The 13,976-nt window shown below is 40.7% G+C and overlaps 1 protein-coding gene across 2 annotated transcripts in view; it reads left to right on the top strand.

Annotated features, from left to right (window-relative positions):
* DOP1B (DOP1 leucine zipper like protein B) overlaps positions 1-13,976 on the top strand; it is a 245,892-nt gene that overhangs the window by 51,958 nt on the left and 179,958 nt on the right. For both annotated transcript variants that reach the window (XM_033947781.1, XM_033947782.1), the window contains exons 6-8: positions 2,391-2,489; positions 6,196-6,319; positions 10,259-10,368. In XM_033947781.1, the coding sequence (XP_033803672.1) occupies positions 2,391-2,489; positions 6,196-6,319; positions 10,259-10,368 (333 nt within the window). The remainder of the gene's footprint in view (positions 1-2,390; positions 2,490-6,195; positions 6,320-10,258; positions 10,369-13,976) is intronic.

The raw sequence follows: 13,976 nt of genomic DNA on the forward strand, positions 1-13,976 counted from the left end.
TCCAGACTCTTCTCTCCACATCGTCTGGCCCCGGATGCTTTCCTACTCGACTGGACGGATCGGTTCCTCTATGCCTTCCCTCCACTTCCTCTGATGTTGCGGACCCTGTTCAAGCTCCGCAAGGACAGGGCCACCATGATTCTCATCGCTCCTCGGTGGCCCAGACAACACTGGTTCTCCCTCCTGCTTCAACTCAGCGCCAGGGAGCCCATTCCTCTTCCTGTATTTCCTTCTCTGCTTACGCAGCAACATCAGTCTCTGCTACATCCCAATCTGTCTTCCCTCCACCTGACAGCTTGGTTTCTCTCGGGCTGACCTCTCCAGCAAACCTGTCTCAGCCGGTCCGTCGCATTTTGGATGCCTCCAGGAAACCCTCCACACTCCAATGTTACCATCAGAAGTGGACCCGGTTCTCCGCTTGGTGTCTCCTTCATCATCACAATCCCACCTCCCTGGCGGTGGAAACTGTACTGGACTATTTGCGCTCTCTCTCCGACGCTGGCCTCAAGTCGACCTCAGAGTGCACCTCTGTGCCATCACTGCGTTTCATGAGCCTATTCTTGGAAAACCCCTCACGGCTCATCCTCTGGTTTCCCGGTTCATGAGAGGCCTCTTCAATATCAAACCACCTCTTCAGCCTCCCCCCGTCGTCTGGGACCTCAATGTGGTTTTGTCAGCCCTCATGAAACCTCCTTTTGAGCCTCTTGCTACTACCTCGCTCAAACTTCTCACATGGAAGGTGCTTTTCCTCATTGCCATCACCTCTGCCAGGAGGGTTAGTGAGCTACATGCACTGGTCGCCGATCCACCGTTCACTGTTTTTCACCATGACAAGGTGGTTCTGCGTACCCATCCTAAATTCCTTCCTAAGGTGGTTTCAGCCTTTCACCTCAACCAGTCCATCGTACTGCCTGTCTTCTTCCCTAAACCCCATTCTCATCCTGGGGAACAGGCTCTTCACACGCTGGATTGTAAGCGTGCCCTGGCGTACTACCTTGACCGTACCAGGGCTCTCCGCTCCTCTCCTCAACTCTTTCTGACCTTCGATCCTAACCGTCTGGGTCACCCTGTATCTAAACGGACGCTGTCCAATTGGCTTGCTGCCTGTATTGCGTTCTGTTATGCTCGAGCTGGCCTGTCACTGGAAGGAGCTGTCACGGCCCACAGGGTCCGAGCTATGGCTGCTTCTGTGGCTTTCCTCCGCTCTACGCCTATTGAGGAAATCTGCAAGGCGGCCACTTGGTCTTCAGTTCACACATTCACTACTCACTACTGCCTGGATGCCTTCTCCAGGCGGGATGGACACTTCGGCCAATCTGTGTTACAAAATTTATTTTCCTAATGGCCAACCATCCCCCCTCCCTCTCTGTTAGCTTGGAGGTCACCCATACGTTAAGAATATGCTGCCTGCTTGTCCTGGGATAAAGCACAGTTATTTACCGTAACAGGTGTTATCCAGGGACAGCAGGCAGATATTCTTACGACCCACCCACCTCCCCGGGTTGGCTTCTTAGCTGGCTTATCTTAACTGGAGACCATGCACTCCTCCGTCGGGCGGGAAGGCACCAGCGCATGCGCGGTGCGGCCAACTAGAACTTTCTAGTTAAAAAGGTCCGTACCGGGGCTCCGTCGGTGACGTCACCCATACGTTAAGAATATCTGCCTGCTGTCCCTGGATAACACCTGTTACGGTAAGTAACTGTGCTTTATACATTTTGGTGGAATACAATATGTCACATATTTAAAATGGAAAGAACAATAGCAATACAAAGAGGGACATATACCAAATTCATAAAAATATGGGGGCCATTGACAAAATACTGTAATGAATAAATAATATGGTTTTTCTTCTTTTCTTCATTTCAAGATTTTTTATTTTTTTTTATGACACACATAGAGGGGGGGTAAGGAAAATAATTTCTAAATAATCTGTTATAATATATTATACAATATGTAATGTATGAATGAAAAGTAATAGAAGGGTGGGGGGAGGGAGAGGGGATAAAATTTATTTAGAACATAATGTATTAGATATAAAAATGTTATTGAATATTCATTAATTGTATTATAACATGTTGCATATTTTTTGTAAAATTTGAAAATTTAAAATATTATATTAAAGTAATAAAAGGGTGGGGGGAGGGTGAGGGGGAAAATCAAATTTAGATATATAATGTATTAGATATAAAAGTGATAATATATATTTATCAATTGTATTTAATATTTTGTACACTTTATGTAAGATTTGAAAATAAAAAATAATGGAAAAAAAAAAAAATAAAGAATTTTCACATAGGCTTCCTGTTACATAATACCCCCATTGGTTTACAACTGCCTATGATAATAAACAAGTTAACCTCTGATGGACCATTCTATCTCCTTTTCTGCAGGTGAAATCCTTGTGTCTCTCGGTGGTCGATTCGAATGTTCTGGTGCAAAGGAATACGCTGGAGGTCCTCCTTTTCTTTTTCCCATTTTATACCTGCTTGGTAAGAGACATTTGCCCAGAAGTGAACAAGTGTATTGCCAAGGGGGAGCAACTTTTGAGTGGAAGATTTGGGGAGCAAGATCTAAATTTCTCTGCCCTTTCCGGCCTGCTGCACTGCATGCCTGGAAGAGACATTCTGAGATGGTACTGTAGATTATCCTGCTTCTCTGGCTCTATTCATATCTTGTCTGCAAATCCATCTTTTTTTTTTTTTTTTAAGCTGTTTTTAAATGTTAACCCTATGGTATCCATTACAATACAATAAAATATAATTTTTTTATTTGTATACCGCCAATACTTCCGTGAAGTTCACAGAGGTTTTACATAAGTAATTATGGTGATACAGATTAGAGAATAACACAGGGACAAATTTTTCCCTCTCCCCGCGGGAACTCATTTTCCCGTCCTGGCAAGTTCTTTTCCTGTCCCCGCCCTATTCCTGCAAGCTCTGTTCTCCTCTACGCAAGCCTCAACCACTTTAAAATCATAAGTGTTTGAGGCTTGTGCGGTTAAGGCAGAGCTTACAGGAATGGGGCAAGGACAGGGACAACGACAAAACTCCCGGGGACGGGACAGGGAAATTGAGTTCCTGCGGGGACAGAGAAAAATTTGGCCCTGTGTCATTCTCTAGCATCCACTTCTTTCCCCCACTTGTATTCCCCTCCCCAGCATCCATGCCTTCCTTCTCCCCCCAAATATTCATTTCTACTTCTGTCCCCTCTTCCCACATTTTCCTTATTCCCCCCACCCTTCTTTTTAGCCAGAGGCTTCAGGTTTGCACTGGCAAAAAGCACAGTGCGTTCTTCCTTGGCAGTAATTGTTGTGTTTAACAGAATGTTTTGTGCTTGAGCTATACTCACTTTCTGCAGTGCATGCCTTGCCAAACCAGCATACTCTGTTCTTGCTCTCTGATGTGATTCCTGTTGAGTGACCAGGAGGATACCATTTGGAGGGTGCATTGAAGCTGTGTCAGAAAACAGCAAATTATACCTGTGTTAGCATAAGTCTTGAGCCCCACAGGATAGCAGGATTGTAGCAACTGAATATTGGGATATAGTGCCTTCAGAATATGGAGACGTAATTTGGATAGGCTATAGGTAGAAATTTGGGCTGCCCAGAGAACGTAGGAGACTTGCAGATCTGCATGAGCAAAATTGTACTTCTTTTTCTGTACCTTCAAGTTTGATTAGAGTGAGAAGAGCAGGCAAGAAGCTCTGCTTCTAGAATGACTTCAAAAAAGACTTTTACCTGGAAAAAAAAGAGTAAACTGGCAAGAAATAGTACACTTTCTTAACTAATATAGGGCAGGAACCAGAGAAGCTTCAAGTTGGACACTCGGTGGTGCCATTTCTGAGAACAGTTCATGCATCGTGCAAGCTGTGGGGGATAGTGCTTATTCCGTGTGGAAATTTTCGACTAGGAAAAGAAGGTCCTCCTTCAGTTTTAATTGCTGCAGGTCTCTTCTAAATGACAAAATAATATTTTGCAATTCATTGGAAAAATTATTCTCCCAAATTCACTTTAGAATTACAGTGATTAAAAAGAGCTGGCCAATCCAAATAAAGAAGTTGTGAGGGAAAGGTGTCAGTCTTGTAGCAATGGACAGTCCAAGGTGAACTTTTTTTTGGTCAACAGCACAATAGGAGCTATACAAACTTAATTAGCTGGAACTTATGGAAAAGTGTACTTACAGCTTTCCTTATCATCCCCTGCCAGTCCTACCCTCATACCAGTCCTCTGCTTTAGAGCTAAGTTTGTAAAAGATTTGGACAACTTACTGAAGGACTGGACGTTAACTAATTGCTAGCCAGGTAGACATAAATGTCTCCACCTTTTCTAGGAGTGAGTAGTATAGAACAGTCTTTCTTTTATGATCTACCAGATATTTCCTAAGTTACCTGGATTGGCCATTCTCAGGGGCAGGAAACTTAGGGCTCCTTTTACTAAGGTGCGTTAGGGCATTAATGCACGGAATAGCGCGGCGCTAGACCTTAACGCCAGCATTGAGCTGGCATTATTCTAGAAGCGTACCGCGTGGAAATTTTGTGCTTGCGCTAAAAACGCTAGTGCACCTTAGTAAAAGGAGCCCAGGATGACATTTTTTATGTTCTTGTAATCCCATACCTATTGTTTCAAGTTTATTAAGGTTTGTTGAATACATAATGTCAAATACTTCAATCTGTAAAACATTTTAAAAATAAGGGACAAAACAAAACAAGTTTTATACAATTAAATACATAGTATATATGCACAAATAAATAACTGGTACAAAAGGTAAAGGTAATGAACTACAATATTTAAAGAAAATGAAGAAACATTTAGGAAAAACACATCTGGTGGGTAACAAAAAAAGATATAAGAGCAAAGATAAGCATAGAAAAGAAGGAAGAGAAGTTTGCGACCTATGCGTAGGTCTGATTAAAATTTAAGTTATCCTATCTATATCTCAAATGCATCCTTATACAAGAAACTTTTAAAGAACTTCTACATTTTTCTAAAAAAGATTCATTGCATAAGTAAATTGGTAAATTGTTCCAGAGCTGGGGTGCTATATCCGAGAAAATAGTAGATCTCCTGGTCCCTATTACTTTTAAAGAAGGGATAGTCAGTAAATGCTGTTCTGTTGATCTGAGAGCCCTGAATGGAGAATACGGTATCAAGAGACGATCCAAGAATATTGGAGCATTAGAATGTTGAATTTTAAATGTTAACAATATAATTTTAAAAGTTATTCTAAGTGTAATTGGCAACCAGTGTACTGTTTGTAGAAGTGGTGTGACGTGGTCATATTTTTTTTATTGCTGTATTTTGTATTATCTGTAATCTTCTTATTTCTTTTTGGGTTATACCAAATTATACAAAATACTTCCATCAAGCTTATAACAAAACCAAAAAAATTTGATCATGTAACACCACTTCTTAAGAATGCTCATTGGCTTCCGGTATCTCATAGAATAACTTACAAATTATGCTCAAATCATTACTCTTTAAAACACCTGCATTTATTTTTAAATCTTTAATTCCTTACTCCTCAAATAGAATATACAGTCAAACGAACAACATTTATTGACAATTCCCTCTCTCAAGATCATCAACACTAGACAACAATTTATTTTTTCCGTTACGGCCCCTCAAGTCTGGAACTCTCTTCCAATTTATTTGAGAGAAGAACACAATATTGATAAATTTAAGACTAATTTAAAAACATTTATTTTCAAAGATGCTTTTGAGTAATAATGCTTAACCTTGGATTTATTGATTATGTTGAATTTGACTATGTATCTTATATCCCCTACCTTGTGTTTTTCCCTGACTATTCTCACTATAATAATTTGTAGTTCGAATCCCTTTCTCCCTTTTATCTTGTTTGTGAAGTTTGTATATAGTCTGGTTTATTTTATGTTTATGTTAAATATTGTATTACTTTTTAATATTGTAATTTTTAATGTTTTTTATTTATGTTCATCGCTTTGAAGTATGATTAAGCGATTAATCAAAAACACTAATAAACTTGAAACTTGATATAATGTGTAATGAGCAGGTTTTTAACATCTTTTACACAGCCTATGGCCTTCTGCTACTGTGGTATACCACAGAATGTTCTAGCCCAACAAGGGAGTTTACCGTTGCTTTTTGATGCTGCATTATTTTTCATTTCTAGTCCCTCTGAAGAAATGTGTTAAGCAGTGTCCATGTTCTTCATCTAGGATGCCAATGAATGCTCCATTCCTCTCCTCAAATCTGACATGGTGCACATTCTTTCAGCAGCCACGCAGACCCTTCTAAGAAGAGACATGTCCTTGAACAGAAGATTGTATGCTTGGCTTCTAGGTAAAGAGCCTCTCCCTGCACCTTTTTTGTTCCTAAACTAAACTAAACCTTAGCCTTTTCCTTTCGTAATAAATTTTACGTTACACTGGTTCCAATCGTAATTATTTTAGCAAAGTTTTGTATTATTCACCGTTATCATTTACGGCTATTGTAAACATAATGTAAATAAGTCATAAGTCTGTAAATTCAAATATTTTGTTTTCCTGCCTCTTTATTAGTCCATACAGACTGTTTATCCACTGTCTGTCATTTTTGGAATGTCCCGTCATCCGGGACACAAGCTAGGAAAAGGTTAAGTTTGTATACCGCATCATCTCCATAAAGATAGAGCTCGGCACTGTTTACAGGTAATTCAGTAAATGAGGGAAGGACATAATAAGAAATTAGAGGTTATGAAGAGGATAGCTAGCTTTACATTTTAAATAGATAGCTTTACGTTTTGGAGAAAAGCCAGGTTTTCAGATGCTTTCGGAATAATTGGAATAAGCCTAGGTTCCGCAGCGGGGCAGGAAGGTTATTCCAAAGATCAGTGAATTTGAAGAAAAGGGATATCCTTAATTTACCTGCATACATGACGCCTTTTAATGAGAAAGAGAAAGGAGAAAAGAGAAGAGAGAGAAAAAAAAAAAGGAAGAGAGAGAGAAAAAAAGAGAGGAAGAGAAACTAGCTAAACCTTAAGTTTGTATACCGCATCATCTCCATAAAGATAGAGCTCGGCACTGTTTACAGGTAATTCAATAAATGAGGGAAGGACATAATAAGAAATTAGAGGTTATGAAGAGGATAGCTAGCTTTACATTTTAAATAGATAGCTTTACGTTTTGGAGAAAAGCCAGGTTTTCAGATGCTTTTGGAATAATTGGAATGAGCCTAGGTTCCGCAGCGGGGCAGGAAGGTTATTCCAAAACTCAGTGAATTTGAAGAAAAGGGATTTCCCTAATTTATGTGCATACATGACACCTTTTAACGAGGGGAAAGATAGTTTGAGTATGTGGGCGGATCTGGTAGTGTCAGGTCCTAAAGAATTCCAGGATAGTGGGATTAGGGGAGGAAGAATTCCTTTTGTTTTGTTTTGGTTTATTCTTTCCAGTCCAATGGAAGTTAGACATTCTTGGCCCCTTTTATATAATTCTCTCTGTGTGTCTCTGGGGACAAAATTTCTTCTCCAAGAAATGTAATGGAATTAGGGCTGCACATCGGTTCAAATTTGTAATCGTATAAAGCACCCCCTTCACATTTCCTCTTGTATAGTGCAAAATATAGAACTGTGTTTGTGAGGAGTTAGCTAAACTAAAGGAAGACAAAGCAATGGGGCCGGATGGCATACATCTGAGAGTACTGAAGGAATTTAGGGAAGTTCTGGGGGCTTCGCTGGCTGAACATTTTCAGTGGTACCAGAGGACTGGAGAAGGGCACATGGTCCCTCTCCACAAAAGTGGAAGTAAGGAAAAGGTAGGGAACTACAAGCCGGTAAGTCTGATTTCTGTGATGAGTAAATTAATGGTAATTTAAATGGAGAATAGTGAAGTTTCTGGAATCCAGTGGATTACAGGACCTGAGGCAACATGGACTCACTGGAGGCAGGTTTTGTCAGACAAATTTCTTTGACTGGATGACCAGAGAGTTGGATAGAGGGAGAGTACTAGATGTGATGTATTTAGATATTGGCAAAGCCTTTGATTTTGTTCTATACAGGCATCCAATAAATAAGCTGAATACCCTTGGTTTGTTAGGTGTCATTGACTCGTGTTCGAGTCCTAGCGACTTGATAAATTACAGATCTAAAAAGAAATTGTATTTTTGCTAGTCCAGTAAGGCCCTCCATCATCATCCCCATGGTTGTTTTCAACATGTCCAGCCATCTGGTGGCAGGTCACTCCCTTCACCTGGTTCCTTCGATCTTCCCAAACATGATGTCCTCCAGTGATCTCTCTCTCTCTTCCGACAGTGTGGCCAAAATAAGACAGTTGTAACTTCATCATTTGGGCTTCGAGTGACATAGCTGGTGTAATCTCTTCCAGAATCGATTTGTTAGTTCTTCTGGCAGTCCAGGGCACACATAAAATCCTCAAAAGTGATAGACTGGTTAAGTGGAAGGTGACAGAGGGTAGTGGTAAGTGAAGCTTTCTCTGTAGAAAGGGATTTTTACCAGTGGTGTGATGCAAGGTTCAGTTCTTGGGCCTATTCTTTTTAACATTTTGTAAGTGATATTACTGAAAGGCTGTCTGGTAAGATTTGCCTCTTTGCAGATGATACCAAAATCTACAATAGGGTAGACATCCCTGATGGTGTGGAGAACACAAGGAGGGGCCTAGTGAAGCTTGGTCTGGAATTTGGCATCTAAGATTTAATGTTAAGAAGTGCAAGGTCATGCATTTTGGCTACAATAACTCAAGAATGGTACAGTTTAGGGGGTGAAGAACTCTTATTCATGAAAAAAGAGCAAGGCTTGGGTGTGAAAGTATGTGATGATCTTAAGATGACCAAACAGGTTGAAAAGGTGACAGTGAAAGTTAGAAGGATTCTTGGGTGCATAGGAAGAACAATGGGCAGTAGGAAAAAGGAGGTAATGATGCCCCTGGATAAGACACTGGTGAGACCTATTTAGAATATCATGTACAAGTCTGGAGACCACACCTTCAAAAAGATATAAATGGAACATATTGGATCAGCGGCCAATAAAGTTCACAATTTCTGGCAGAAACCCAAATAGTAGAAACATTTTATGACACTGATCCAGGGCAAGCAGTGGCTTCCCCTATGTCTTTCTCAGTAACATGCCATGGACTTTTCCTCCAGGAACTTGTCCAAACCTTTCTTAAACCTAGCTATACTAACCACTGTAACCACATCCCCTGGCAATGAGTTCCAGAGCTTAACTATTCTTTGAGTTTAAAAAAAAAATCTTCATATTTGTTTTTAAAGTATTCCCATATAATTTCCTTGAGCTTCCCTTGGGGTTTTTTGGGTTTTTTTCTTTTACTTTTTGTAAGGGTGAAATATTGATTCATTTTTACCCTTTCTACAAGGATTTTGTAAAACTCAATCATGGAGTCGGTCCAGAGGATGGCTATTAAAATGGTCAGAGGTTGTCATCATAAAGCATATAGGGACGGACTTAAAGATCTCAACATGTATACTTTGGAAGAAAGGCTGGAGAAGGGAGATATGATAGTCGTTTAAATACCTAGTGGCATATATGACTGCACCTGAGGTGAGTCTCTGGAATGAAAGGGCATAGGATGAAGGGAATAGATTCAGAAGTAACCTCAAAGTGTTTTTGAATTTAAGAAAACTTGGAACATGTATTTTGGATCTCTAAGGGAGAGGAAGGGATAGTAAATGGCATGGTTAGGCAGACTAGATAGAAAAAAATGAAGGAAGATAAAGACCATATAGCCTATGTTTTCTGTTAATAATGCGTTAAAATGTGCAGCCCTAATTGGAATGGGATGAAACTTGTCACATTCAGAAAAACAAATAGAGGTAAATATATGCAAAATTGAACCAGGGGTTCTAGAAAAACCTCTGCCCACCAACATTGCTGCTTACCTGAGGTTCACCAAAAGGCATTTGGATGACCAAGAAGACCTCTGGAATAATGTTCTCTAGACAGAGGAGTCAAATATTTAATTTTTTGGTCACATAAATCAAATATATATTTATGGCATATATTATATAAGTGTGATACAGAAGTTCAGATTAAATTAAATTAGATTAGATATATACATGAACAGTTTCATGATCTTGTTGGAAGTCTCTGCTAATAGTCTGGGCACCGGTCTTGCATGTTCATTCTCTGCTTACGGGAATCCCAATCTGGGGCTGCTCTGCACTTACGGCAGCTGCAGAACGAGGACCGTGAGAACCTGGGCAGTGGCAGACCAGAAGACAGATTTGTACCGTATGTTTCTGAGTTCCCTTCCTTTTGATTTGTAGGCTCGGACATCAAAGGAGGTGTGTTGGCTTCAGAATCAAATATTTCAACATCTTTTGAAGACCATTCGGACAGTTTCTTTGAAAAGTACTCCAGAGAGTTATTAGTTCAGGTAGGTTGTTGTAATACTGAGAAATAAGAATCCTCAGGGGAGCCGGATGAATTGCTGATGCTGGCTGTTTGAATAAGAGCATAAGAATTACCGCTGCTGGGTCAGACCAGTGGTCCATCCTGCCCAGCAGTCCGCTCACGCGGCGGCCCCTAGATCAAGACCAGTGCTGTTCAGACTATTGTAGACTTTCCTTTAGTTAATTGCCTGAGGAAGGGGCTATTAATGTTTTAGGAGGTAGATTTTAAGAAACACTGTCTCTACTGCTGTGGTGCGTTTCTTGTAGTAAAATATATATTTTTTAAAGATTTAATAAGTTATTTTTTTGAAGTGTGTTGTGGGATGTGTTCTTACTTTTGGATATTGAAGTAAGTATATGTAGTGTATGTGCTCAAATATAAACTGAGATTTTTGGGCCAAAAAAATGGCCCCAAAATGGGGGTCTCTGTTTATATTCAGGTCAGCGCTTCCCGACCTTTTGCAGGCCTCCTCCAGGCCTGCCGTAAGACCTGGTTGTCCAGCGGTGGGCTGGAACAGAAGGATCTCTCCCCCTTCCTGTCCCAACTGGCTCTTAACTACTCTCAACCTGCCACCCCAATTAGTAAAAAAGTGTACCTTTAAAATCCCTGGTGGTCCAGTGGTGAACCAAGGCAGGAGTGATCTGTACTAGGACCAGTGCTATTTAATTTGTTTATAAATGATCTGGAAATTGGAATGACGAGTGAGGTGATTAAATTTGCAGATGACACTAAACTGTTCAAAGTTGTTAAAACGCATGCTGATTGTGAAAAATTACTGGCGGAAATTGTAAGGCTGGGCGTCCAAATGGCAGATGAAATTTAATGTGAACAAATGCAAAGTGATGCACATTGGGAAGAATAACCTGAATCACAGTTACTGGATGCTAGGGTTCACCTTGGGGATTAGCGCCCAAGAAAAGGATCTGGGTATCATCGTAGACAATATGATGAAATCTTCCGCCCAATGTACGGCAGCGGCCATTAAAGCAAATAGGATGCTAGGAATTATTAAAAAAGGGATGATTAACAAGTCTAAGAATATTATAATGCCGCTGTATTGCTCCATGGTGCAACCTCATCTGGAGTATTGCGTTCAATTCTGGTCTCCTTATCTCAAGAAAGATATAGTGGTGCTAGAAAAGGTTCAAAGAAAAGCGACCAAGATGGTAAAGGGGATGAAACTCCTCTCATATGAGGAAAGACTAAAATGGAGATGGCTGAGGGGATATATGACTGAAGTCTATAAAATTCTGAGTGGAACGGGTACAAGTGGATCGATGTTTCGCTCCGTCAAAAATTACAAAGACTAGGGGGGGGACACTCGAAGTTACAGGGAAATACTTTTAAAACCAATAGGAGAATTTTTTTTTTCACTTAGAGAATAGTTAAGTTCTGGAATGCGTTGGCAGAGAATGTGGTAAGAGTGGATAACGTAGCTGGTTTTAAGAAAGATTTTGACAAGTTCCTGGAGGAAAAGTCCATAGTGAGAAAGACATAGGGGAAGCCACTGCTTGCCCTGTATCAGTAGCATGGAATATTGTTACTCCTTGGGTTTTGGCTAGGTACTAGTGACCTGGATTGGATACCGTGAGAACAGGCTACTGGGCTTGATGGACCATTGGTAAGGCTATTCTTATGTTCTTATGCCCTGTGCAGAGCCGCTATATGAATGGCTTCCATTAGTTCTCGTGGCCTGTTTCGGCCCATTGCTGGACCACTAGGACTTACAGCAGCCCCAGTGGAGATCTGCAAGGCTTTGAGAAGGAGGGAGGACAGGGTGCAGAGCCTGCCAGGGCAGGGAGGAAGGGGGGCTGGGTGCAGGGCCTGGCAGGGCACTTGGAATAATAAACCCTCTCTGCTTATATTCGAGTCAACCTTTTTTCCTCCTTTGGGGGGAGAGGTTACATTTATATTTGTGTTGGTTTATATTCAGGTATTTACGGTATTTATTATGTATGTTTTTTATGTACTCCACACAGATTTTTGAATGTTCAGGATATAAATTTTTTAAATAAATAAAAAAAGACAGGGTGTTTTCATGGCTTATTTGGTATTCCATTAGTCATGGGGTAGACATTTAAAAGAGTTTAACCCCCCTGTTCTGCTGAATATGTCAACTAATCAGCCATCCCCTAACTAGATACATTAGGGGTAGGCCTGGGGGCAGAATTGGGGCAGGCCTGGGGGCAGAATTAGGGCAGTCCTAACTGCACTGAGTTAACCAAGCACTGGTCTAAATTTTGGCTGGGTTAGTGGACATAGGATATGCCATGCTGGGATCCACGCGTGCCCTGTCACAGGCTGAATATTGAACCGTGTTTTTAGCAGGTAGATTTGAGCATTTCACAGATATATTGTATTCAGCTCTCAAGGAGAGAAGGGCTAAATCATACAGTTTAAGCATTCTCAACCTCTTCCTCCACAAACACCTCTATCCACTGATTCAGAGCACTACTGAATTTTGGCAATGAAGGAAGGCCTAGTCTTCTCTGTGTGCCTCTTTCAAAATACCTCAGGCAAAAAAACCAAAAGTAAGCGAGTTTTAATTTGAAGATTTTGAAAAATGCAAGTGCAAGACTTTGAGACTACCAGCTGCATAATACTATATTTATTGGATCCTGTAATGAGCAGTACCTAGATAGGCTGGGCCAATTCTAGTTTTGCCCTTTTGCAGTAAGGATTTCCATCGCTATTCAGCTCCTTGGAGTATGAGTCAATATATACACTAGGAACCCACTAAAGGGAGAAATGGGTTGCAAAACAAACAAGTGAGTGGCAGAGCACAAAAAAATGTGGGAAAATCTTAAAATGACACAGTAAAACCAAACAACATTTCTGAAACGTTTGATCGCATTGAAAAAACAAGCATGATGTATGGCAAGGAAGAGCTTATACAAATGAAAGAGCACAGGCAATAAAAAGCACTGTAAGTTAGTTTGATGGTACAATTGGTTTTAAATATACTTCTCCCTCCGTATCCGTGGTTTCCGTATCTGCGGAGTCGCAATTTTTCGGCTGCTGACTCCGCCCCCCCTAAATTACATCATCATTAAAGTTCTTTTTCCTTTTACTGTACCGATAAAAAAGTTTATCGCTTACCATTCACTCTGAAAATCGCTGCTTCCATGCTTTCTCCCACAAAATCCCTGCTTCCCAGTGTGCACTGAGAAAAACGCTGCTTCCCAGCATCCATAGAGAGAAAGGCTTCTTCCCAGCATGCATAGAGCACTGGGAATCGCTGTTTGCCTGCTCCAAGCCCTGAAATCGCTGGGAATCGCTGCTTGCCTGTTCCAAGCGCTTAATTCTTTGGGGAGTCACTGGGAATCATTAGGAATCGCTGCTTGCCTATTCCAAGCCCTTAATTCTTTGGGAATCACTGAGAATCGTGGCTTATTTAAAAAACCGTGAATAACAGTAGAAAAGTTATTTGCTGTTACAATAATAAAAACGATGACATTTTCTAAAAACTGCGAATAACATAAAAAAAGTTCTTCACAATTTTTCCATATTCGCACCTATGGTCCACCCGCATCCCCCGCTAATATGAAGGGAGAAGTGTAGTGCATTTTATTATCCAAGGATAATGTGCAA

Source organism: Geotrypetes seraphini, chromosome 6, assembly GCF_902459505.1.
Source record: "Geotrypetes seraphini chromosome 6, aGeoSer1.1, whole genome shotgun sequence".
NCBI classification, from domain to species: Eukaryota; Metazoa; Chordata; class Amphibia; order Gymnophiona; family Dermophiidae; genus Geotrypetes; species Geotrypetes seraphini.